The sequence below is a fragment of the Carassius auratus genome, chromosome 13 (genome assembly GCF_003368295.1).
Source record: "Carassius auratus strain Wakin chromosome 13, ASM336829v1, whole genome shotgun sequence".
Classification (NCBI taxonomy): domain Eukaryota; kingdom Metazoa; phylum Chordata; class Actinopteri; order Cypriniformes; family Cyprinidae; genus Carassius; species Carassius auratus.
The window spans coordinates 13741054-13768572 of NC_039255.1; the positions used below are offsets into that span (position 1 = coordinate 13741054).

A 27519-nucleotide genomic window follows, 5' to 3' on the forward strand; every position below is an offset into this window, starting at 1 on the left:
GGTAGATTGAAAGAAAAAAGAGAGGCAGTGTAGTAGGGTTAGCTTGAGGAGGCACGTTGAATTTGGAACCAGAGCTATAAGCTGAAACTCCCCACCACCCCCACCTCTGCTCTTGCTGGCCAGAGGAGCACTGGCCGTTGTCCAGTGGTAAAAGCTTTTGGCCAACCCCCTACACTCAACTTTCCACACACACATTTGGACTCTTTCTTTCTCTCTCCCATCTCAGATGTCTTTCATTTCCTGTATGGTCTGTGTACAGTGCAATTGCTGTTATATCATTTGGTCTTACAGTCAGCAGACTCCCTCAGACTTTTAAACATTAATGTTTCCCTAATTGTCCCAAAACCTCCTTGCACTTGGTGCAAATATAATAATTTGTGTTCTTCTTTTTGTTATTTATATAAAAAAAAATGTATTGTGTGCAATAAATCTAATAATTGCTAAAGTTTTTTTGTTTTATTTTAAAAGTTTTATTTCACAACCACTTACTCCCCAATAACAAGTATGTTTTTATCCACAGTTTAAAGAGAATGTGAACTATATTTTAGTTGGCGTGTTACAACAGGCTTTTGTTGTCTCAAACAGGTTTCCACCTCAGTGCCACAGTAGTGTCGCCCCAGGCCGGCCAATCAAAAGGAGCCTACAATGTAGCTGTAATGTTTGACCGCTGCCGCATCACTTCCTGCAGCTGCACCTGTGGAGCAGGAGCCAAATGGTGTGCCCACGTTGTGGCCCTCTGCCTCTTCAGAATTCACAATGTAAGAGATTTTAGAAGCACATAATGGCCTCTGGTTAGAGATACACAGTGGTGTATTTGTAACATATCAATTATTAGCCAATATTAGTTTTTTTTGTTTTGTTTTTGATATTGAAATTCAATATTTAATTTTGCATGCTTTATTTAGCCTTTTTTTTATTATGCTTACATTCACTTAAAATTAATCCTTAAAAATATTATTAGGGATGTAACGATTAACCGAAAGCCGGTCGAAAATCGATTCAAATATGTGACTATTCAAATCGCGATTCAGTTACGGGTAGGATTTATATGAATGCCTGTCTAAGGGGAACTTACTGTCTTTAGAAAAGTTTAGATGGTATTTTTATTTATTTCATCTTACCCCTGTATAATGCATATTAAAGTTCATAAGTGCAGTCCAGCTTTGTTTACAGCAGAAATCAAGGAAACGCTTTAAGTGCCACCTGCTGACAGAGAGTGAATCTGCGTCTCATTCAGCTCGTCCTCTGTTACATGCATATATTTTTATGTATAGTTTCACAAAACTGAAGTCAAACCATTATGTTTTTAGGGCTGATTCAAATATAATTTTTTGAGTTTCGAAGCTTTGATTCTAATCAACACTGAATATTTAAAGCTTTGGAGGGAGGGGCTTAACATATTATTCTTTCTAATAAAGGCAGGAACCTCTGTGTCTCTGTCTGTTTGCATAATTGCAAATTATGTTGAGAACTGTTCATCCAATCAACTGCACGCGTGGTGGGTGTGTTGCTGTGGACCCAAGGGAGTGCAGTGCTCATTTTGGTAAAATATGGACACGCGAAACATTCAGAATTAATAAACTTTTAATAAACTACAGAACCACACGAGCCAGAAGTGGCATGCCTCACACAGACAAGGGCTTATGTGCTCTGAGAACGGATACTGCACTAGTGATACAAAACACACAGGTCTGTTAAGAGCAATACTTTTAATATAGTCAAATTATTAGGCTGGGCTACTGTAGGATTTTTTTTTTTTTTTTTTTTTTTTTTTTTTTATTATTACTGATTAACAAGGTGGATAAAAGAAGCTCGTTTTTACTCCAATAATAAACTATAGGTGTATTACTTACAGAAAATAGGTGATTTTTCAAACTTGACGTGCTTTTGCGGTAGGCCAGTTTCAAATCTCACATCTTGCACACTGCCATTGTCTTGTCCTCACACAATTTAAAGTGGTCCCACACAGATGAGGTCTTCTGCATTTTTGTTTTCTCTTCCAGATAAACTGAATCTTGACGTTCACTGATGGGCGATTCATAAACCGCTATTCCACTATTGGGCCAAACTTAACCAAACTTAAACAATCTTTGCTTAACCATTCCATTCTGATGCGGGCCAGTCAGCACATATACGGTTTCTTTTCTACTGTGGTGCACCCTTGGGTTCGTGTTTGTAGCACTTTGGAATGCAATTTAAATGCGTCAGTTGTTGCTTCGGTAACGCAAGTGAAATATAAACAGCAATAATGATAATGATCAGATATTTCTGTTTTTGGGACTCCTTTTTTATCTGTATTTACTTCGTTCAGTAACAGAAAAAAAAACTCTTGATGTGAAAAATAAAATAAAAGCAACAATGGGTATTATATCAATAAGCGCAAATGTTTCCTCTACAGACTAAAATGTCTCAGACTTATTTTTCTTTTTTCTATTGATATTTTTCTATTTAATATTTTCTTTTTTTTTTATACTCCCATTTCACTGCTGGTTATATCTGCTCTATATAATTGTGTATGTGACGAATAAAATTGTTGAACCTTGAACGTAGCATAGCTGTTTACTTGGCTGTTTGATCAATTTGCGGTCGTCTTAGCCAGCTATGGAGAAACTGCTAGCAAGGCAACAGATTGATGATGACACGCACTATAACAGCATGGCAAAGCACGGTTGTCTAACCATGCAGAGAACGTTTGCAGTCATGCCGCCCAATACCAGGCTTTCGTGGAAATATAACAATTCGCCCCGATAGTAAAAAAAATATAAAAGCGGCTATATTCAAGTGCAAATTAAGACCGTTTCGCGGGGGATGCCAGGTGTTCAAAAAAATAAGTCAAAAAATTATTAGAATCTTAAATTGTAAATAGAATGCCAGTCCACCGAACTAATATTTGAATATTCTGGTCCAGCCCTATCTGTTTTTGCTTCAAAATTTCGAAATTATACAATCTAATTTAGATTAAAAACTGCTCATGTTGCATGTATGCAGAATCTTTGTTTGGATCATAATTAAAATGCAGTGGTTGTCTATAATTTTAAATGGAAAGCACACAGACAAAGACTTATTTAAATTAAAATATTTATTCTTTTTGTGTCACTTTATTTGATTTGGGGCATCATACTGTATATGATTTAATTTAACATATTTTTCATATTTGTTTGTTATATTATAATGTCAAATTATTTTGTTTTATTTATTTAACATAATAAAATGGAATTTTAATAACATCTTCACATGAAAACAATCGTCTTATCAAACAGATTTTTGATATCTTTTTTTTCCCTGATGTTTCACTTGTATTATTTTTCCTTATTCCCTTGGAAGTAAACAATCTGCAACTGCTGCAGAATACCTTTACAATGAGGGTGGGGGTGCAGTGCAATAACGTGCAGTACTGGGGGGTACATGGAGAGGTTTGAGAACCCCTGGCTTAATTCAGCAGTTGTCAGTGTGTCTCACAACAACATATACCATGCATTTTAATGTGCACAATGGCCTGGTTCAAATGGACATGTCTGCGGGGCTGATTTCACATAAAGCACATGCACATTCTCTCTCAAGGTTTCTATCTGTGCGGAGTGACTGTGGGCGTAACAGCACTGAGAAGCTTTTGATTAGGTTTGATGTCTCCCTGTGGAGTTAGGAGGGTGGAGGAAAGGTTCTGCACTGCTGTGATATCCCCTAACCAGGAGGGCCTGCCACAGTCAGATAGACCCGGCGGCCCGGACCGTGGGCGGCATTTAGCATTTGCATGTGGGTTTTGTCTTCTGTGTGCTGCTGCTGGGGGAAATTATAACAAACTTATTTTGCATAAACTTTTTCTTGCATGTTTGGTTTGGTTGTAAATAACAAATACACCGTTCTCCTGTTTGGTTTCTTGTAAATTAAACTAGAAATCCTTTGAATTTGTGAATTACCATGAAGAAGAGAGTAAGAAAGAAATATAAGATGCTTAAGTAGTGTCTGCAACATAACACTAACCCATATTTGTATGTTCAGTGTTTCTTGGCAAATAGCTTTGAGGATGTATCATTTTAATGCACTTACTCTTATTATGCAGTCTTCTAGTTTTTATTCTAGTATTGTGAGTTGAATAAACCATTATTTTCTTAGTTCTGCTATGGCCTTAATCAGCTATACAGCAATTTCAGTAAATATTTGACACTTTAGATTTAATCTTGCTATAGTATCTCTTCATTTGCTGCTTTGTCTGTTGAGGCTGGTGTCTAAGGAGGTTACCTGTCATTTCCTCACATCACAGCCTTAAGTTCAAATGTTTTAGGCTTGACATTTAGACCACCTACTCAGCAGAACATTATCACAGAGATTGTTACTTAGTACAATGCATTCTTGCTTTTTCTATAGCTTTAGTAGAACAAGACTAGAAGATACCTTGCGTTGAACTCAAACAGACTGTAGTGCTACTGGATTTAGATATTGTATATTTAGTAGCTAGAGAGGCATGCACTAGTAATAAACTGTTTGTGTCAGTCATTAGACTTCTTGTTCTTTATCATCACTGTGACCTTTAACTATTTGAGTGGGATTGTGTGGTTTGTTTCATGTGTCGTGACTCGTGAGCTGTCAGACTGTCCTCTCAACTAAACTCGCATCAATACTATCCTAATTGTGCTGGTTAAAACTGGTTGCAACTTGCATTCAAACATTCTAACTTTTAACTGTTTTGTAATCTTGTCATTCATTTTTATTCCATTTTCATTCTGCAATCAGTAATGTCTTTCTAATATAATGCTTTAGGTGTCTTTCACACAGTGTCTTGTATCTATTATAAACATAAAAAACAACTCGCTATTATCTACATTTATGCATTGACAGGCACTTTTAATCAAAGTGACTTGCATTTTCTCAAACTAAACTTTTTTTTTTTTTTTTTTGATTTGATAATAATGGATTCCCTAGGATCTGAACCTATGATCTTGGTGTTACTTGGTATTATTTTTATTTTTATTTTAGGAAGAGTGTTGGGTCCCCAGATCATCATAATAGCAGTCTTTTAGCATCAAGTTTGAAAAATTCTGAGTTACAATATGTTCGGGGAGATGTTTTCAGATAGTTTAATCTGAATTTGTGTAAGGAAGTATGTGGTTACTCATAGAGCTAGACTCTCGGCCATGTGGCTATTCCCGGACTCAGCCATACTGGGGATATTGTCCAGGAATCCTAAACATTTCCGTCCTCCTTTTCCTCCTCTGTTAAGTTCTCCAGGTCCTGCTCTCCTCCCCATCCTCCATCTCCCGGACACGACCAGCACATTTCACTCCAGTAGCTCACAATACTGTTCCCACGGGATGCTACACATTCTCTTTAATAACCTCACTATGAGCTAAAGAGAGAATTAGCTCTGATGGGCTCAAAGCGTGTCTTTTTGGAGCTCATATATTATGTATGGGCCATTTGCAAATGAGGGGTTTCCTGCTCATGCTGGAGGAGAGTACCAGGTGATGGCACACAGGGGCAGCCACCTTAAGACATCAAAGTCTCCAGACACATTAGAAATGCACAGTGTATTTGCTAATGAGCAGCCTGCTCCTGGTTTAGTTTGCACTAGTGAGTGGGAGTTAAAGCACTGAAGCTTTGATTTCAGTTCTAGATGTCGGCCAGTGCCAGCTTGAATGTCAGTGACTCTTGGCATGTCTTTGGTTCCAGGCTTCTGCAGTGTGTCTTCGAGCACCTGTGTCAGAGTCCCTGTCCAGATTACAGCGGGATCAACTCCAGAAGTTTGCACAATACCTCATCAGTGAACTCCCACAGCAGGTGAGGCATGCATTATTTATTAGTTTTTATAAATTGTAGAGATGGCCCCGTTGCTCACGGCTTCTCTGAGCTCCTCCCTGTTGTTGCACAGCTCTAAATAACTGTGATGAAATGCTCACAGTTGCCTCATTGTGCTTATTAGGGTGTGATATATATATATATATATATATATATATATATATATATATATATATATATCTCCTTATTACATATGTAAACATTTATTATAGGGTATTGACGGAATCTCTCTTCCTTTTCTCGAGTACCTAGTATCTTAGAACAAAACTTTTTTTTTTTAATGATACATTAATTTCTGGCTTTGTGATTCATTTTGTATTTGCAGATCTTGCCGACAGCTCAGCGTCTTTTGGATGAGCTTCTGTCCTCCCAGTCTACCGCTATTAACACAGTGTGTGGAGCCCCAGGTATGGACTGACCTACAAACCACAATTATTGAATTTCTATATTTCTTGTTCAATGTGAAGACTCGAGGACCTTGTAAAATCCTCCTTTTTCTTTTCTAAGACCCTACTGCTGGCCCTTCAGCCTCTGACCAGAGCACCTGGTATCTAGATGAGTCCACCCTCAGTGACAACATAAAGAAGACCTTGCACAAGTTCTGTGGCCCATCACCTGTTGTGTTTAGGTAAAAACTTCCCATCTGGTACTGCCTGTAGCACAATCTCCTGATATCATTTATGTTCTGAAGAAGAGCATCAGGCGTAATTGAGCAGGTTCCCTGTGGGGTGCTTTTTCACTGATTTTGTTTTGTTAAACCTATAAAACAAATTTTCACTTTTTAAAAATTAAAAACATCCTCAAATTTGTAATGGCTTAACACATTTAGTTGTGTGGATGAAGATGAACAGCAAACAGACAGAACTAACTGTTCTTTTGTCACTTGTTGTTCTCAGTGATGTGAACTCCATGTACCTGTCATCCACTGAGCCTCCGGCAGCTGCCGAATGGGCTTGTTTGCTGAGGCCCCTGCGAGGCAGAGAGCCAGAGGGCATCTGGAACCTTCTGTCCATCGTCAGAGAGATGTTTAAGAGGAGAGACAGCAATGCTGCGCCTCTGTTAGAAATCCTCACCGAACAGTGTCTCACCTATGAACAGGTAAATAACTGACCCGGCCTCACTTCACACACCAGGGTGATGGTGTCATGTGCACAACATCGCATCATCCTGATGCAAACTCTTGTCACATTTGTGCCTGCGATGAAACCATAGCAAATTCATAGGAATGTTTACAGCCAAATGTTTGTGAATAGTAATTTCCTAATTTTTATTGCATACAGGTTTGTTTTGGGAAAATGAGATAATATCCTAAAACTTCTATTAAATGTATTCTGCCATTTGGGGGAAAAAAATGAAGCATTTCAAATTTATAGATTTTTTTTCTTCTAATTTTTAAAAGTATAGTGTCCATATAGCATTTTTTTCTTTTTATTAGACTTAGAACCTCATATTTTAACTTTTTCTTAATTTACAGAAAGGAAATCTTATGTTTGGTTTTTGACTGTGTCTGAATGCATTTTAATCTGACTTTACTGTTGTAATGATAGTGTACTGCTCCCTCTGTATTTCCTCCAGATCATTGGCTGGTGGTATAGTGTGAGGACATCGGCCTCCCACAGCAGTGCTAGCGGGCACACAGGTCGCAGTAATGGCCAGACCGAGGTTGCAGCACATGCGTGTGCCAGCATGTGTGATGAAATGGTTGTTTTATGGAGACTGGCGGTGCTCGACCCTACCATGAGTCCCCAGAGGTGAGCAAGTAGGAAGAGCCGGTTAGACTCTGAAGAACTAATGATTCATGTTTGTTGTGACTTTGATTTAGGATACCTTAACTTAAAGATTTCTGGCTGTATTTGTCACCACTTAGGTAGGGTAATGTTCCTTCGCTTGTCTATTTGTGTCTCTTCAGGCGTTTGGAGCTTGCTGCCCAGCTAAAGCTATGGCACCTGAAGGTAATAGAGATTGTGAAACGGGGGCAACACCGCAAGTCTCTCGACAAACTCTTCCAGGGCTTCAAACCAGCTGTAGAGTGCTGCTACTTCAACTGGGAAGTGGCCTACCCTTTACCTGGCATCACCTATTGTGGCGCGGATAAGAAAAATGCCTCATTTTGTTGGGTCAGGATGGTGCAGCAGCAGCGGGGCAATAAAGCTGGCACCAGTGGGGAACCAGGAGAAGGTGCTCGCGGTGGAACGTCAGAAGGTACTTCTTCTGAACAAAAGCCACGGTGCAACTCTCATCTTCCCCAGCAGGAGGTGGCTGTCCGCCCTAAGGAGACCATTGTGAGCAAGAGGAAAGGAGTGCCAGTTGTGAATAGTGGAGGCGTGCTGGTTTGTCTGGGTGGAAGGGTCTCTCTCTCTCTTCAGGAGGGAGGTAAAGGCATGTATAAAGCCAGTAGCTCCTCTCAATCAGCTGGTAGCAAGGCCAAGCTTACACAAAGCAACAAGGGCTCATGTGGAAGTTCGAGTGGTGTCAGCGGGAAGCACCCCAATGCTAAACGGCGAACTAGCAGTGAGGACAGCTCTCTGGAGCCTGACATGGCTGAGCTGAGTCTGGATGATGGTTCCAGTCTGGCGCTTGGAGCGGAGGCCTCGAACACCTTTGATTTCCTGCCGCCTCCACCAGAGATGTTGCCGTCACCCAGTCCTCTTCTCCGAGAGCCACTCAAATACAGTGGTAACGCTTCAAAAGAGCGTGCATACGAGACCAAACGTGTGCTGCCCTCTGCTGCTGATGCCCATGCCTGCTCCATTGCAATTCCAGTAGTGGTAGCTATGGAGAAAAAGGTGGAAGCAGAGGCAGATCTGGATGAGAACGGAGGAGATGAGGACCCCTTAGATGATACTCGGCACTCTGCAGCGCTCGGCAAGGCTCAGCAGGGTCGCAGAGAGGGAGATGGAAGCGGGGCTTCAGGGGCCTCAGGGCCTCAGGCAGTTGAGGCAGCAGCAGGAGCAGATGCTGTGTGTGAAGATGACTATCAAGCGTATTACCTCAGTGCCGCATCAGAAGAGGGAGCAGATAGAGGGGTTGCAGACAGCAACCATGAAGAAGAGCCAGACATCTTTGCTGGGATTAAACCTCTGGAGCAAGAGGGCAGGATGGAGGTGATTTTTTTTTTTTTTATACATGTAGCCATGTATCTTCTTAACTTTTGTCTCAGTGGGAAATTTATCTAATTTATCTTGGATGCATAAATAAAAATGATAATTTATAATTACATTTATGTTTTAACATTTTTTTTTTAGTTTTTTGTTTGATGTTTTGCTAATTTTGGACCACAGTTATATATATATTTTTTTATTGGTTAAAATTGTATTTCATTCAGATATGATTGTGCTGAATTTTAGGTTTTCAATGTTAAAATGTTGTGTTGCAGATACTTTTTGCCTGTGCGGAGGCTCTCTATGCTCATGGCTATAGTAATGACGCGTGCAGACTGGCTGTTGATCTTGCTCGAGATCTGCTGGCTAACCCTCCTGACCTGAAGGTGGAGCAGCCACAGACAAAGGTAGTGAAACAGAGTTTTCTTAGAGGTTTCAGCTGTGATGTACAATCATGCTTGTGCTCACCTTTGGAAACGAATCTCTTCCTGTCTTGTTTAGGGTAAAAAGAGTAAGGTGTCGACCATTAAACAGACACAGGTGGCCACCAACACCCTGTCTAAAGTAGCCTTCCTTCTGACTGTGTTGAGTGAGAGGCTTGAGCTCCATAACCTGGCATTCAACACTGGCATGTTCTCCCTGGAGCTGCAGAGACCGCCGGCTTCTACTAAAGCTCTGGAGGTAAAGCAGAAGTTCTGTTCATCCTATTATCCAGTGACCTGCTAGTATGACAGTTTAGTTTCTTGTTGCGTATGTCACTAGTTTGGCCGATATAGGAAGTGCCTAATATCATAATACCATTAACATTAGTAAATGAGACCCAAATGTACACTTTGTAACTTGCACCACAAAATAAAAATGCATTGTAATGTTTTGATGCCTGATGTCCAGTGACGTATTTTGAGTGCCATAATTCTGAGCTACTGTGCTCTTATGTTAGGTCAAGCTGGCATATCAGGAGTCTGAGGTGGTGGCTCTGCTGAAGAAGATTCCTCTGGGTCTTGTAGAAATGACTTCTATAAGGGACAGAGCAGAGCAGCTCCGTGATGGAAACTTCTGCGACTATCGTCCGGTTCTGCCCCTCATGCTGGCAAGCTTCATATTTGACGTACTCTGCACCCCTGGTAAGCCGCACATCTACCTTTTCCCACAATTTTACAAATGTTTTTTAAAAGCCCCAAAATCCCCCATGCTCGTTTTTCATGTATATCTTTTTTTTATTATTTTACTTGCCTATTGCAGTGGTCTCTCCCACGGGGTCTCGACCTCCTAGCAGGAACCGTAACAATGAAATGCCTGGTGATGAGGAGCTGGGGTTTGAGGCAGCTGTAGCAGCTCTTGGTAAGAATCAATTTATGCGAAGAAGAAAAAAAGCACCAAACCAACCAGCACGAATGTGTTTTGATAAATATTTTCTTTTATTTCTGTGTTTCAATTGTCTCTCTTTTTCTTATTATCTTTATTTTTTTTTAGGTATGAAGACAACGGTCAGTGAGGCAGAGCATCCTCTGCTGTGTGAAGGGACACGGAGAGAGAAAGGAGACCTGGCTCTAGCACTAATGATCACCTATAAAGATGACCAAAGCAAGCTTAAAAAGGCAAGTGTTTTGACGTTATTCATGCAATATACAGTACATCTGCTAAAGTTACAGTCTTCTGAAGCAATGTGAACGGACTGGAATATAAACTACCATTCAAAGGTTTGAGGTTAAGATTTTTTTAAATGTCTTACCAGCTCACCAGGTCTACAGTAAATCAACAATATTGTGAAATATTATTACAATTTAAAATAACCGTATCCCTTTAGGAACATCCATACTTATGCTAAGAGCCTTAGCCATGCTATCATGTTTAAAATGCATTGAATGGCTTAAACGATTAATGTTTGATTTCATCCTTGTGTAGATTCTTGACAAGCTCCTGGATCGTGAGAGCCAGACCCATAAGCCTCAGACTCTGAGCTCCTTTTACTCTAGCAAACCAGCCACAAGTAGCCAGAAGAGCCCATCCAAACATGCCGCTCATGGTGCCAGCGGAGCCACGGGAGGGGTGTCAAAGCACACGCCTGCTGCAACAACATCATCTGTGCAGGGCGTGACTGGCGGGGGAGCGGCGGGGCAGCAGGGCGGTTTAGTGGGTAGTGGAGTTCAGAGTGCAGCAACAGGAGAGGGCATCGCAGACAACAGAGATCAAGGTGAACCACATCCACCAAAGTGTTATGAGTAGACACTTAAATTTCAGAGGGGAATTCACTGCTGAAATATTATTGTTTTGGGTTCTTGTGTAGGCGGTAGTGACCAAGTTTAATTTTATCCATTTCATACTACTTGTTTTGGCAGAGGGTGCGCAGTCGACCTCCTGTGAGCAGCAGAGCGAAGCTGCGCCCTTCAAGCCTGAGGGCACTGTGCCCAGTCGTTTGGCACTGGGGGGTCGCGGGGCATATGGCACGCGCTGCTGGGGATCACCTGTACGGCAGAAAAAGAAACACACTGGTGAGAGACAGAGGAGTACATTTGATGCAGCACCTGTGTTGTTTATTTTTGTCACAAGAGGTTAAAAATCTGTCCAAAAAATCATACAATTTATATAAATTATTAACCCGCTAGCTTTAAAAAAAAAAAAAAAATGTTTGTCAAATAATGCTGTGCAACGATTAATCGTATCCAAAATAAGATTTTGTTTACATAATGTGTGTGTACTGTGTATATTTATTGTGTGTATATAAATACATGTATGTTTAAGAAAAATATATTATTTTATATATAAAATATATTTATAAATTAAATGAATATTAATGTAAATATATATTTTCATGTAATAAAATATTTTGAAAATAATCTATTTGTATTTATATACAAAATAAATATACACAGAACACACACACACACATATATTATGGAAACAAAAAAATAATATTTTGGATGCGATTAATCGTTGCCCAAAACTATTTTAAAGGAGTCAAATGACGTTGCTAAAAATAACATTATTTTGCGTATTTGGTGTAGTGCAGTGTGATTATGCGGTTTAAGGTTAAAAAAACACATTCTTTTCATAATGAATTGCTTTTTATAATGTACATTGCTGTTGCTCCTCAATGTCTGCCTTTCTGAAACCATAGATTTTTACAAGGCTCATTGGTCTGAACAGCGAGGTGTGCTCTGATTGGGCAGATATCCAGTGTTTTGTGATTGGCTGAATACCTCAAGCGTGTAACGGAAATGTTACACCCCTTAACATACTGTCATGCCATGCCCCGGTGCGATGAAACAAAAACAATAAAACCCATTATAAACAAGGCATTGTTGCATCCAATGGGGACATAATTACTGATTATAATGACTTACAGTGTCTTTTTACGTGTTGTGTTGCGTAGTGTGCTGCGTAAACATAAAACCATGTCTGCATTTGTGATCTAAGAAACGATAAACACAAGTTTTAACGTAACTCTACACTGCTCAAATATCGAGTTTGAATAATCAGTGGCAAATGATTTAAACATTAAAATGTACTTACAGGCTGTGTGTCAGAAGCGCCAGAATGTCCTTGCAGTTTGAACTGCCCTATTTAATAGAAACTGACACCTGTATTGTAGGCTACTCTCAGAGGAAACAGTCCTCATCCTCCGCAAAATGTGCTGTGCACATCTGAATATTTGGGTTGAACTCTTCCGGAACAGTGTTGAACCACCGGATTTGTAGTTGTGTCCTCTTTTGGAAGGCCAAACAAAGAAGTTTCGCTTTCACAATGAAGCGCACAGCATCTCCAAAACATGGCCACAGTGGCAACAGCGAGAATAAAAGTTATGCCGCCTTTCCATGCGTGAACATTTGGGTGGCATTATGCAAAACTTCCCATATTGTGACATAGACATGTGGTGGCGCGTTAGAACGAGCCATTTTAGGAAGGAGAGGTTGAGTCCTAACTTTTATAAAGAATATTTATTTGGGTTTGAAATTTTAGTCTTTGCAACTTTACAGATCTTCTTAATGCACCAAGAGCTTGTAACACTCCGAAGAGAAGGGAAAATTGAACTGTGGTGTTTTCAAATATAATATTATTTTATATATATTACTAATTTATTTACATATTTTTTAACCTTGCTTGAAGAAATTTGAGACTGTGTTTGTGACATGTTTCTTTTGCCTTGTTTTCTCAGGCATGGCAAGCATTGACAGCAGTGCTCCAGAGACCACCTCAGACAGCTCTCCTACTCTCAGTCGACGCCCATTTCGAGGTGGCTGGACTGCAGCTTCCTGGGGGAGGGGCCAGGACAGTGACAGCATTAGCAGCTCTTCCTCTGATTCACTTGGCTCATCGTCATCCAGCGGCTCACGCAGAGCTGGAGGAGGAGCCAGAGCCAAGAGTACTGACACCAGCAGGTGAGACAAGCCTTCGCCCTTTTTACCCTCATTGCCCGTTTTAAAGATTTGGTCTCATATTTTGGGTGCTTGTACATCAGTATCTCTTTTTGAGGCCTACAGTTTGTCACACATTGCCTCTTTTCCTCTTAGGTATAAAGGTCGCCGGCCTGAAAGCCACGCTCCACATGTGCCCAACCAGCCGTCTGAGGCAGCTGCCCATTTTTACTTTGAGCTGGCCAAGACTGTGCTGATTAAAGCTGGTGGAAACAGCTCCACCTCCATTTTCACTCAACCCTCTGCCAGCGGAGGGCATCAAGGGCCCCACCGCAACCTGCATCTGTGTGCCTTTGAAATTGGCCTGTATGCCCTCGGCCTGCATAATTTTGTGTCTCCAAACTGGCTGTCAAGGACGTATTCCTCGCATGTATCCTGGATTACAGGTGAGGGATGACTATGTAATCTGCAGGGATCATAAACTTCAATATGATTTATGACTCTTCCCTTGAAATGCTAATGTAATCTTTAAAATTCATAAACCTTGCTTCAGGGTATCAGTTCAGAGTGAAAGTGTACTATAATACTCAACTTCAGTATATTAAAAATGGATGGATAGGTAGACAGATATGGGAGGATTGAGATGGTTATATGGATAGATGTACAGATAATGATTTATATGGATAAAAATTAATGGCTAGATATGGGTAGATAAATGGAGTGGTATAAAGGGCTGGGTGATATATTGAATATTAACGATAATATCACAATAATTTTGACAACAATGTAAAATTTGAAAATATTGTGTATGTCGAATATTTCAAATTTAAGCATACTTTCCCAAACGAATGTGCCGAACATTCTGATGCCGATCAAAAACCGGAAACATGTTATTGCGGACTGCTCTTCAAGTCTCCACTACACAAGCTTTCGTGTTCATTTCGTGTTCATCAAGCTTAACGTGTTCATTTATGCCCAATATTAGTGTTAAACTGTTGGGCTTTAAATGAAATCTACTATTGATTTTAGCTGTTGACTGATTCTGCAGAACATTTAGATAATTTCCATATGCAGATGCGGCAGATTTGTCACCGGACGTGTGATATGACAGTTGTGTCCAACTATATATGAACTAGCTGTTTTAAATACAGTATTTTTATATTTAACGTTATTTTACCAGTATGTTTGAAAGTATATTTTTTCTATAGGCTCTCTCTCGCACACCTGTGCAGTTTAAAACACCAAATAGTTATGCTATGACAAGAACAAAGAGTCTCTCTCTTTCTCCACCCATGCATGATAATATCATGTCAGGGGCTGATGATATGACGATTTGAAAAATGACCATATCGCCCAACACTGTTGGAATATATTTTAATGCCACAGAGCTTCTTAAACCAGAGAACATTGACAGCCTTGAGTTCTTAGCTAAAAAAATAATAAATAAAAAATACTTATCCCAGTTTATTTCATTCAGCTGCACAGTTTAAATTGAGAATTGTGCACTAATTAAATTTTTTTACGATATTCGATATTCTTTTGTTTATATATATCCCCCAGCCCTAGATTTATGTTTTGAGTAAATACTGTTTTTTATTTTGTTTTATTCATCAAAGAAAAATCACAAGTTCCAAAACAATCGGAAGCAGCAAAACTGTTTACAATAGTAATATTAAATCAGCATATTAGAATGATTCCTGAAGGATTATGTGAGACTGAAGACTGGAGAGATGATGCTGAAAATTCAGCTCTGATCACAGCAATAAAGTATAGTTTAAAGTATATTCAAATAGAAAAACTTAATTTTAAATTGCACTAATATTTCACAGTATTGCAGTTTTTTCCCCCCTGTATTTCTGATCAAATAAATGCAGCCTTGATGAGCAGAAGAGACTTCTTAAAAAAACATTGTTACTGATCCCAAACTTTTGAACGGCAGTGTATGTTGGATAGATGTACTGGTTGATGTACATGGTCTGATAGATGTGGATGAATAGATACAATAAAAGGATAGATGCAGTTAATACAATATGCTAGGAAATGGGTGGGCAAACCTACCTTTTGTTTGGTTTGAAATTCTTTTGTCTTGATTTCACAGGCCAGGCTATGGAGATTGGGAGTGCTGCCCTCAACATCCTAGTGGAATGCTGGGACGGGCACCTCACCCCTCCGGAGGTAGCGTCACTCGCAGACCGCGCATCGCGAGCACGGGATCCCAACATGGTGCGTGCTGCGGCAGAGCTGGCTTTGAGTTGCTTGCCTCACGCTCACGCCCTCAACCCCAACGAGATTCAAAGAGCCCTGGTGCAGTGCAAGGAGCAGGTATTGTCCAGCAAAGCCTGCATTCATTGTACATCATAATCCACACATTTTTGCTTGTTGCCTTTAAAGAACACTTTTCTGCATTCTTTTCTTTTCAGGATAATGTGATGCTGGAGAAAGCTTGCATGGCAGTTGAGGAGGCTGCAAAGGGAGGTGGTGTTTATCCTGAGGTCTTGTTCGAGGTGGCTCACCAGTGGTATTGGCTGTATGAGCAAACAGTGGGTGGAGGGTCTGGGTCCCAGCGAGAGGGATCCGGCCGCTGTAGGGCCAATGGTGGAGCAGGGAGAACGCCACCCGAGGGAAGCTGTGGTATCCTGGATAACACGGGAGCCTTGGACCCATCAGGCGTTTCAACTGTAACTACAACAGTGACTGCAGCCGCTGTAGTTCCTGTCATTTCTGTTGGCTCCACCATCTACCAGTCACACGCGCTGCCTGGCTCAGCCATGGGACACGCGCAAGGCCTGCATCCCTACACCACCATCCAAACCCATCTGCCTACGGTCTGCACCCCGCAGTACCTGGGCCACCCCCTTCAGCACATTCCCCGTCCTGCTGTCTTCCCCGTGTCTGGGGCGGCCTACCCACAAGTATGAGCTCTCTTTCTTTCCTTGTGATATGATTTATGGGTTTTAAATATCTGTGCTTAGAATTTATATTTCAGTCTGTAATATCATTTGTCTGTATTTAACTGGAGGTGCTAAATATTAAACTAGAGCACTAATACAGACTCTTACTTGGCAGTCAGTGATGCATAGCACAGTATTCCTGGCAGAATATAAATGGAGAGAGACTCCTACCAGTTTGTTTATGTTTATGATGATCTTTACAACTGTTCTCTTGGATTAACTTGATTTTGTGGCTTTTAATTTTCTGACGGCAGGTGTATGACTCCAGGAAGGCGTATCAAAGTGGTTTTAAGAGCATCTGTTTGTCTTCTCAGGGAATGCACCCTGCTTTTATTGGTGCTCAGTACCCATTTTCTGTAGCCACTGGCCCTCATCCTCCTATGGCAGCGACCGCTGTCACTTTTCCTGGAGTTCCAATGCCGTCCATGACTCAGATCGCTGTCCACCCGTACCATACCGCAGAGGCAGCCCTTAGCACTACTGTTGCAGGTAAGATCTAATTAATTTAAATTCCATCTTAACAGGAAAACTATTTTTGTGTTAAAATGTTATTCAAGCCCCTTTCACACTGCACGTCGGACCCGCAATATTCCCGTAACATTGCCTGGTCGCCTTCTGTGTGAAAGCAACCACGTCCCGGAATTGATTACCGAATCGAACCCGGGTCGGGGACATAGTAACATTGCGGTAATCGATCCGGAACGAGCGCTGTGTGAACAAAAGCCAGATCTAATTCCGTATCGAAGTGATGACGCGCGTTATCGCGCGACTCTTTTACCGGCTGTTTTGAAGGAAGATCAACATTCGCTACGAAAACATATGTGCAAACTGTAATGAAGCAGAGATCAGTTAGTTCCTCACTTTCCGCGCTGACTCAGAGATCGTTTGCTTGCTTCAGTTAAAGTATAACGTGCCAAGCGTTGTCGACTCGTGCATTACACGTCACGCGCTGATGTCACGTGTCTTTACGGGATCTTCAAGGGTTGTGTGTGAAAGCACGCACATATACCGGGTCATCACTGGCAGTGTGAAAGTGCCAAATCTAGCGACCCGGGAACAATTACAGGAACACTTTACCCCTGTATTTGCCGGAATGGCAGTGATGTTAGATGAATGCTGAGCAAATGCAGAAATTTGCTAGAAATGAATAGCTAGTATTTTCATCCGATGTAGTTTAAATGATTTATAATTGCATGAGAGTGCCAAATCAGGCTTTTGAATAGCTGTTTTATTCCTTGTAAGGGTGATTCTTCACAGTGGCTGTCATGTTGAGATCAGATGACCAACTGTGAAATTAATTACATCTCAGGAAGCTTTGAATATTTGGTATCAATCCACAAAAAAATCAAAACCAATGGACCATTTTCATACTGATGTGTTTCCATAATTATTAACATAAAAAATTTACCAATCTAAGTTTTTTTTTTTTAAATAAATCAATATACATTGTACCCGAAAAAGAGTTAACACTGCCGCTGCTGAGTATTTCTAATACAATGGCTGAAGGTTGATGTCCTAACTTGCTAGGCAAAATGGCCTTTGCGTGATGGTTAAAAAAGTTTTAACAAATATTAAAATTCATCAGGAATTGTTTTAAAATTGGGTTGTGACTCGTTGAATCGAAATTGGATCTAATTGTGAGATTCCCAGGATTCCCACTCCTAATGATCTGACACCTCTAGTTGTGGAATAATAAATCAGTTATTATTTATACATGGTTGAAAATATTAGTTACTCGTTTAGTTTTCTGATGATTTTAACCAAAGTGGTTTACAAATGAGATAACATAAGCAATTTGTCACAGAGGCAACAATATGCATAGTGTACAATGTCAGGTTTGTTAGAATTAAGAGATTTTTTTGTTTGCAAAGCTCTGCAATGGCACTGGTAGAGAAAAGATCATACCTGTAGGTGTGAAAATATAATTAAAGGCCAGTGAAATGATTATTTTTGCACCTTTACTTCAGTGCAGCGTTCATTACAATTTTTACCAGTTCACCAGAGATTGTTGGGAAGCCATGCCATGCATCAAACCATGCATCAAACAGTTGGCAAATTCATAGACCGTCACCGTGTACATCCTCTCATCTTTTTTTTTTTTTTTTTGCCCAGCAGGAGTACACTCAGCTTCCACCATCCAGGCCATTCAGGGGGCTTCTCATCCAGGACTCTCGTCCCAGCCCGCCTCCCTGGTCAGCGCACCCTTCCCTGTGGAAGACGAGCAGCACAGTCAACCAATCAGCCAGCAGGGCCTGCACTACCTCCACTCGGCCTACAGAGTCGGTAAGGACGCATGATTTCTAATTACATAGAACCTTTAGGGCATGGCTTGCCTGTCCTTATGTTGCTGTTTTGCACCCATTAGGATCCATCTGGTCCTGAATTGTGGTGATTAATTATCAAGAGAGGTGAGGGAGAGATCGGTTGAGTCCATGTTGCAGGACTGACAAAGAACTCTCACAGTGAGAAATATTAATTAAGGCATGATTTCCGTTATATTAGTACTCATAAATCCTGGAGATTAGGACGTTGGGAGCATGTGCCAATTCATTACATGATCAGTACAGTGTCGTTCAGTACACAGTGTTAATGGTGACATCTTCTTGTCCTCATTTAGGCATGCTGGCCTTGGAGATGTTGGGAAGGAGGGCCCACAACGATCATCCAAACAACTTTTCCCGTAGCCCCCCGTACACTGAAGATGTCAAATGGCTGTTGGGCCTGGCTGCGCGTCTTGGTATGCACACACATCTTTGCAATATATCATCTAGGAGAAGCTATTTTGTTTCATTTGCCTTTACCGGCTATAATAGCTGGAAGTAAATGATGTGTTGACAGTTTCCCTTGCCTTCACCGGACAAAAGTTGAGGTGGTTTAACAGCAGTCTCCAGTCTTTTCTCTAACTCTTCTCTAACTCTCTTTATCCCATGCTGATCACAGCATGTTGCCAGTTTTCATGGGCTTCATGTTACAATTGAAAATGTAGTAGAAGGCAATATTCTGCCAAGTTCAGGTTAGTCGTCTTCTGAAATGAATAGTGCAGTGTTTCCAATACATAGATTTATTTGTGGTGGTCCAACTATATCAATACTGACTGCCAACAAATTGATTTCCAAAAGGCTTTGATTCATGATTAAACATAATTACCGCGGCGCAGGGAACTGACTTTCTTCAGTTAAGTTTTTATCATTTTAATGTAATCTTTCCTGTAATGCCTGATAAAGCAGCGTTTATGATCGTTAGCTGCTGTGTGTAGAGCTGTTACCCAGGCGGCAAGGAAGTCGAACGGAAGTTGAAGTCGGCCGGGTGCCACCATCTTGTAGCAGAACTTCACTTGCGTTAGCATTCCCATTGACTCCCATTCGTTTTGGCGTCACTTTGACAGCGAATAACTTTACATCTGAGGCATTTAAAGACTCCGTTTGTCCATTATTTATTTCTAAAGATACACGACAATGTATAAAGGGCTCCATTACCTTCTATGTTACATTATGGCCCCATAGAAACAGTTTTTGTAAAAAATAGGCTAACGATTGCGTCATAACCACGTGACTCTGTCGCATTACCGTACAGACAGGAGGAGAAGCTCGCAGGCAATTAACTTAATATGGCGTACTGGCGTTACATTTTAAAATACTATACAAAACTAGATAAAAAAGTTCGTCAAGACAAACTTTAAGTTGGCTTGAGAAAGCCTGACCAGAAAGTCTGAAAAGTTTGAAAAGTTTGAAAAGTTTAAGAAGTTTAAAAAGTTTTAAGTTTGACGGTTTTCAGTCTGAGATAGATAGATAGATAGAGTTTGAAGATAGATAGATAGATAGATAGATAGAGTTTGAATATAGATAGATAGATAGATAAAGTTTGAAGATAGATAGAGTTTGAAGATAGTGTTTGAAGATAGATAGATAGATAGATAGATAGATAGATTAGTTTTAATATAGATGGATAGAGAGATAAACATCTAACATTACCATGTTGCTAGCATGATTTTAGCATGATTAGCATGCGACTAGCGACTAGCATGTTGCTAGCATGATTTTAGCATGATTAGCATGCGACTAGCGACTAGCATGTTGCTAGCATGATTTTAGCATGATTAGCATGCGACTAACATGTTGCTAGCATGATTTTAGCATGATTAGCATGCGACTAGCATGTTGCTAGCATGATTTTAGCATGATTAGCATGTTGCTAGCATGATTTTAGCATGATTAGCATGTTGCTAGCATGATTTTAGCATGATTAGCATGCGACTAGCATGATTTTAGCATGATTTTTAGCATGACTAGCATGTTGCTAGCATGATTTTAGCATGATTAGCATGCGACTAGCATGTTGCTAGCATGATTTTAGCATGATTAGCATGTTGCTAGCATGATTTTAGCATGATTAGCATGTTGCTAGCATGATTTTAGCATGATTAGCATGCGACTAGCATGTTGCTAGCATGATTTTTAGCATGACTAGCACGTTGCTAGCATGATTTTAGCATGATTAGCATGCGACTAGCATATTGCTAGCATGATTTTAGCATGATTAGCATGTTGCTAGCATGATTTTAGCATAATTAGCATGCGACTAGCATGTTGCTAGCATGATTTTAGCATGATTAGCATGTTGCTAGCATGATTTTAGCATGATTAGCAGGCGACTAGCATGTTGTTAGCATGATTTTAGCATGATTAGCATGTTGCTAGCATGATTTTAGCATGATTAGCATGCGACTAGCATGATTTTAGCATGATTAGCATGTTGCTAGCATGATTTTAGCATGATTAGCATGTTGCTAGCATGATTTTAGCATGATTAGCATGCGACTAGCATGTTGCTAGCATGATTTTTAGCATGACTAGCATGTTGTTAGGATAGATAGATAGATAAGTTTGAATAGATAGATAGATAGATAGATAGATAGATAGATAGATAGATAGATAGATAGATAGATAGATGAGTTTGAATATAGATAGATAGATAGATAGATGAGTTTGAAGATAGATAGATAGATAGATAGATAGATAGATAGATAGATAGATAGATGAGTTTGATAGATAGATAGATAGATAGATAGATAGATAGATAGATAGATAGATAGATAGATAGATAGATAGATAGATAGATAGATAGATAGATGAGTTTGATGATAGATAGATAGATAGATAGATAGATAGATAGATAGATAGATAGATAGATAGATAGATAGATTAGTTTTAATATAGATAGATAAGTTTGATAGATAGATAGATAGATAGATAGATAGATAGATAGATAGATAGATAGATAGATAGATAGATAGATAGATAGATAGATAGATTAGTTTTAATATAGATAGATAGATGAGTTTGAATATAGATAGATAGATAGATAGATAGATAGATAGATAGATAGATGAGTTTGATTATAGATAGATGAGTTTGATTATAGATAGATAGATAGATTAGTTTTAATATAGATAGATGAGTTTGATAGATAGATAGATAGATAGATAGATAGATAGATAGATAGATAGATAGATAGATAGATAGATAGATAGAGTTTGAATATAGATAGATAGATGAGTTTGAATGAGTTTGAATGGGTTAGTAATAGTACATAGGTTAGTCTGATTGAGTCTAATGGGCTTCAGTGTGTTTAGATTTGAATTTTTGACAGTTGGAGTTCACGGAATGTTCAGATGAGCAGAGGCTTTTCAATGCAAGTCTATGGGATTTTTATGATTTTTAATCTTCAGTTTTATGAAAAGTATAAGTCCGATCAGTTAGAAAAGATATAGCACACCCGGCGAGATTAGTCTGAAGAGCTGGTCCGAGTTTGGAGTCTGTAGAGTTAACGGTCTAGGAGGAGTTAGAGTCAGAAAATTTAGTCTCAGAAGAATAATAATAACTAGATAAAAAAGTTCGTCAAGACAAACTTTAAGTTGGCTTGAGAAAGCCTGGCCAGTTTAAAGAGTTTAAAATTAAATTTTAAGTTAAGTTAAAAAGTTTGATAATTGCTATGCAGTTGCTAGGGTACCCGGAGTGGTTGCTAAGGTGTTGCTATGTGGTTGCTAAGGTACCCTGAGTGGTTGCTAAGGTGTTGATATGCGGTTGCTATGGTATCTGGGATGGTTGCTAGGGTGTTGCTATGCGGTTGCTAGGGTACCCTGAGTGGTTGCTAAGGTGTTGCTATGCGGTTGCTAGGGTATCTGGGATGGTTGCTAGGGTGTTGCTATGCGGTTGCTAGGGTACCCTGAGTGGTTGCTAAGGTGTTGCTATTCGGTTGCTAGGGTATCTGGGATGGTTGCTAGGGTGTTGCTATGTGGTTGCTAGGGTACCCTGAGTGGTTGCTAAGGTCTTGCTATGCGGTTGCTAGGGTATCTGGGATGGTTGCTAGGGTGTTGCTATGCGGTTGCTAGGGTACCCTGAATTGTTGCTAAGGTGTTGCTATGCGGTTGCTAGGATATCTGGGATGGTTGCTAGGGTGTTGCTATGCGGTTGCTAGGGTACCCTGAGTGGTTGCTAAGGTGTTGCTATGTGGTTGCTAGGGTACCCGGGGTGGTTTCTAAGATTTTGGTATGAGGTTGCTAGGATACCCTGGGTGGTTTCTAGGTTGGTTTGGATAGTTGCTAGAGTGTTGCTATGACGATAGATAGATAGATAGATAGATAGATAGATAGATAGATAGATAGATAGATAGATAGATAGATTAGAAACAGACAGATTATAGATAGATAGATAGTTTAGAAACAGACAGATTATAGATAGATAGATAGATAGATAGATAGATAGATAGATAGATAGATTAGTTTTAATATAGATGGATAGAGATAGATTAGTTTTAATATAGATGGATCGATAGATAGATTAGTTTTAATATAGATAGATAGATTAGTTTTAATATAGATAGATAGATAGATGGATAGATAGATACAGTCAGAAGATAGATAGATACAACCATAAGATAGATAGAAAGATTAGTTTTAATATAGATAGATAGAAAGATAGATTTAGATAGATAGATTAGGTTTAATATAGATAGATGAGTTTGATGATAGATAGATGGATAGATAGATTAGTTTTAGTATAGATAGATAGATTGATAGATTAGTTTTAATATAGATAGATAGATGAGTTTGAAGATAGATAGATAGATAGATTAGTTTGAATATAGATAGATAGATGAGTTTGAATATAGATAGATAGATAGATAGATAGATAGATAGATAGATAGATAGATGAGTTTGAATGAGTTTGAATGAGTTTGAATGGGTTAGTAATAGTACATAGAAGGGAAGTCTGATTGAATCTAATGGGCTTCAGTGTGTTTAGATTTGAATTTTTGACAGTTGGAGTTCACGGAATGTTCAGATGAGCAGAGGCTTTTCAATGTAAGTCTATGGGAGTTTTTATGATTTTTAATCTTCATTTTTATGAAAACCGTAAGTCCAATCAGTTAGAAAAGATATAGCACACCCGGCGAGATCAGTCTGAAGAGCTGGGCCGAGTTTGGAGTCTGTAGAGTTAAAGCTCTAGGAGGAGTAGCAGTCAGAAATTTTAGTCTCAGAAAAAGAAGAATAATAATAAGTTTAAGACGGATTTCAGTAAGTTGGCTCTCTCAAGCCAACTTAATAACTAGAAGGTACATTTCCTGAAGAAAATGTGAGTGGTGCTTGCAGTGGCAAAACTCGCCCCTCTGTTGCTAGGGTGTGGTTGCTAGGGTACCCGGGGTGGTTGCTAGGGCGGTTGCTAGGGTCCCTATGATGGTTGCTAGGGCCGTTGCTAGGGTACCCAGGGTGGTTGCTAGGGTAATCGGGGTGGTTGCTAGGGTGTTGCTATTTGGTTGCTAGGGTACCAGGGGTGGTTGCTAGGGTGGTTGCTAGGGTCCCCATGATGGTTGCTAGGGCCGTTGCTAGGGTACTCAGGGTGGTTGCTAGGGTGTTGCTATGTGGTTGCTAGGGTACCCGGGGTGGTTGCTAGGGTCCCCATGATGGTTGCTAGGGCCGTTGCTAGGGTACTCAGGGTGGTTGCTAGGGTAATCGGGGCGGTTGCTAGGGTGTTGCTATGCGGTTGCTAGGGTACCCGGGGTGGTTGCTAGGGCGGTTGCTAGGGTCCCCATGATGGTTGCTAGGGCCGTTGCTAAGGTACCCAGGGCGGTTGCTAGGGTAATTGGGGCGGTTGCTAAGGTGTTGCTATGCGGTTGCTAGGGTACCCGGGGTGGTTGCTAGGGCGGTTGCTATGGTAACCTGGGTGGTTGCTAGGCAGTTGCTACGGTACTTGGGGTGGTTGCTAAGGTGTTGCTAGGCGGTTGCTAGGGTGTTTTGGCTGGTTGCTAGGCAGTTGCTATGGTCTCCTGGGTGGTTGCTATGATGTTACTAGGTGGTTGGTAGTTGTCACAGATGGTCACTATGTAGTTATTATAGAGTTCTTAGCCCATTTGAGCACTTAGCTAATCACTATTAGCATGTAGCTAATCACTGCTAGCATGACTAGCATGTTGGAAGTCCAGTGTGCTAGCATGAGTCAAAAAATCCAACCGCCATGTCTGTACGATGTTCTGATGCAGAGATATAGGTCGTGCAAAACGGTTGCTAGGGTACTCCGTTTGGTTGCTATGGAGTGGCTTGGCAGCTGCCAATGGTGATACTCCAAAGGCTGCTCGCCAATATGAACCAACCCCCATGCCTCTACGATGTTCTGATGCGGAGATATAGATCTTGCAAAACGGTTGCTAGGTTACTGTGTTTGGTTGCTAGGGAGTGGCCTGGCAGCTGTCAATGATGATACTCCAATGGTTGCTCGCTAAAATAAACCAACCCCCATGCTTCTATGTCTTTCAGATGTTAAGATATCTCTCTATACTTTGGGTTGCTAGGTAGCTCTTAATGGTTGCTAGGGCGTGGCTTGATAGATTCACAGTGATCCTGAGAGACTGATTGGTTGCCTGATTCAAATGAGCCCACCCCCTTGTCTCTATGACTATGTGATCCATAGTTATGTTCAATGCAAAATCCCTATGTAATTTCCCACAGTAGGAAAAACACATTGTTTCATGGGCGATCCCTCACCATTGGCATAGAATGGGGCAACTTTGGGGGGCTCTTGCGCCCCAGGGGTACAACTTATACCCCATTGCGGGGTATGATCTTGCACAGCCTTATAGCCTCTCCAAATGTGGTGATTCACATGTTTCTGCAAAATTCTCTCTCGGAGCTACGAGCCGTCAAAGTTGGCCGCAATGCATTGTCTATGGGATTTTTCGCCCGATTTTTCGCCCGGTGTACGAACATCGTACGCCCGATCGCTTATAAAAGTCATAGCACACCATTCCCGTATAGGCCGCACGATTTGACGCCTGTTTCGTTGGTCTGTGACGAAAACTGCGGGACTAGTTACGCGCCGAAAATCGTACGGAAGAAGTAAGAATAATAATAATAACTAGAAGGTACATTTCCTGAAGAAAATGTGAGTGGTGCTTGCAGTGGCAAAACTCGCCCCTCTGTTGCTAAGGTGTGGTTGCTAGGGTACCCGGGGTGGTTGCTAGGGTGGTTGCTAGGGTCCCTATGATGGTTGCTAGGGCCGTTGCTAGGGTACCCAGGGTGGTTGCTAGGGTAATCGGGGTGGTTGCTAGGGTGTTGCTATGTGGTTGCTAGGGTACCTGGGGTGGTTGCTAGGGCGGTTGCTAGGGTCCCCATGATGGTTGCTAGGGCCGTTGCTAGGGTACTCAGGGTGGTTGCTAGGGTAATCGGGGTGGTTGCTAGGGTGTTGCTATGTGGTTGCTAGGGTACCCTGGGTGGTTGCTAGGGCGGTTGCTAGGGTCCCCATGATGGTTGCTAGGGCCGTTGCTAGGGTACCCACGGTGGTTGCTAGGGTAATTCGGGCGGTTGCTAGGGTGTTGCTATGTGGTTGCTAGGGTACCCGGGGTGGTTGCTAGGGCGGTTGCTATGGTAACCTGGGTGGTTGCTAGGCAGTTGCTACGGTACTTGGGGTGGTTGCTAAGGTGTTGCTAGGCGGTTGCTAGGGTGTTTTGGCTGGTTGCTAGGCAGTTGCTATGGTCTCCTGGGTGGTTGCTATGATGTTACTAGGTGGTTGGTAGTTGTCACAGATGGTCACTATGTAGTTATTATAGAGTTCTTAGCCCATTTGAGCACTTAGCTAATCACTATTAGCATGTAGCTAATCACTGCTAGCATGACTAGCATGTTGGAAGTCCAGTGTGCTAGCATGAGTCAAAAAATCCAACCGCCATGTCTGTACGATGTTCTGATGCAGAGATATAGATCTTGCAAAACGGTTGCTAGGGTACTCCGTTTGGTTGCTATGGAGTGGCTTGGCATCTGCCAATGGTGATACTCCAAAGGCTGCTTGTCAATATAAACCAACCCCCATGTCTGTACGATGTTCTGATGCAGAGATATAGATCTTGCAAAACGGTTGCTAGGGTACTGTGTTTGGTTGCTAGGGAGTGGCCTGGCAGCTGCCAATGATGATACTCCAATGGTCGCTTGCTAATATGAACCAACCCCCATGCTTCTATGTCTTTCAGATGTTAAGATATCTCTCTATACTTTGGGTTGCTAGGTTGCTCTAAATGGTTGCTAGGGCGTGGCTAGGTTGCCTTGAAGGAGATACATGATTGGCCGTTTGCTGCCCGAGTCAAACGAGCCCACCCTCATGTTTCTATCACACTTCTATCCAAAGTTATTCATTTGATTTTTTTCAATGGAAGTCTATGGGGCTTGTTGCTATGGTGCTCTATATGGTTGCTAGGGCGTGGCTTGATAGATTCACAGTGATCCTGAGAGACTGATTGGTTGCCTGATTCAAATGAGCCCACCCCCTTGTCTCTATGACACTGTGATCCAGAGTTATGTTCAATACAAAATCCCTATGTAATTTTTTCCCATAGTTGGAGAAGCCCTCCCTATACTTTGTATTGGGGGCAAATTTGGGGGGCTCTTGCGCCCCAGGGGTACAACTTATACCCCACTGCGGGGTATGTTCTCACACAGCCTGATAGCCTCTCCAAATGTGGTGATTCACGTGTTTCTGCGAAATTCTCTCTCAGAGCTATGCTCCGTCAAATTTTTTTTTAATGCATTTCCTATGGGACGTTTTTCGGCCGATTTTTCGCCCGCTGTACGAACATCGTACGCCCGATCGCTTATAAAAGTCATAGCACACCTCTCCTCAATAGGGCGCACGATTTGACGCCTGTTTCGTTGGTCTGTGACAAAAACTGCGGGACGAGTTACGCGCCGAAGTTTTGTACGGAAGAAGTAAGAAGAAGAAGAAGAAGAATAATAAGTATGTGAGATAATAATAGTGATGCCTTGCCTCCGGCAAG

At 41.0% G+C, this 27519-nt stretch overlaps 1 protein-coding gene across 7 annotated transcripts in view; it reads left to right on the forward strand.

The window, feature by feature from the left end:
- The window catches only part of LOC113112727 (zinc finger SWIM domain-containing protein 8-like), a 40876-nt gene that overhangs the window by 7832 nt on the left and 5525 nt on the right, over positions 1–27519 (forward strand). For 2 of the 7 annotated variants that reach the window (XM_026278512.1, XM_026278513.1), the window contains 21 exons: positions 586–758; positions 5668–5775; positions 6119–6200; positions 6301–6421; positions 6690–6891; positions 7369–7544; positions 7703–8897; positions 9170–9301; positions 9396–9575; positions 9835–10018; positions 10137–10235; positions 10368–10492; positions 10800–11088; positions 11234–11386; positions 13051–13273; positions 13406–13695; positions 15348–15571; positions 15670–16161; positions 16455–16689; positions 18313–18483; positions 18818–18937. In XM_026278512.1, coding sequence (XP_026134297.1) covers positions 586–758; positions 5668–5775; positions 6119–6200; positions 6301–6421; positions 6690–6891; positions 7369–7544; positions 7703–8897; positions 9170–9301; positions 9396–9575; positions 9835–10018; positions 10137–10235; positions 10368–10492; positions 10800–11088; positions 11234–11386; positions 13051–13273; positions 13406–13695; positions 15348–15571; positions 15670–16161; positions 16455–16689; positions 18313–18483; positions 18818–18937 — 4974 coding nt within the window. Of the gene's footprint in view, positions 1–585; positions 759–5667; positions 5776–6118; positions 6201–6300; positions 6422–6689; positions 6892–7368; positions 7545–7702; positions 8898–9169; positions 9302–9395; positions 9576–9834; positions 10019–10136; positions 10236–10367; positions 10493–10799; positions 11089–11233; positions 11387–13050; positions 13274–13405; positions 13696–15347; positions 15572–15669; positions 16162–16454; positions 16690–18312; positions 18484–18565; positions 18663–18817; positions 18938–27519 lie in introns of those variants that run through there. The other 5 variants (XR_003293470.1, XR_003293469.1, XM_026278514.1 and 2 more) reach the window with 5 other exon arrangements.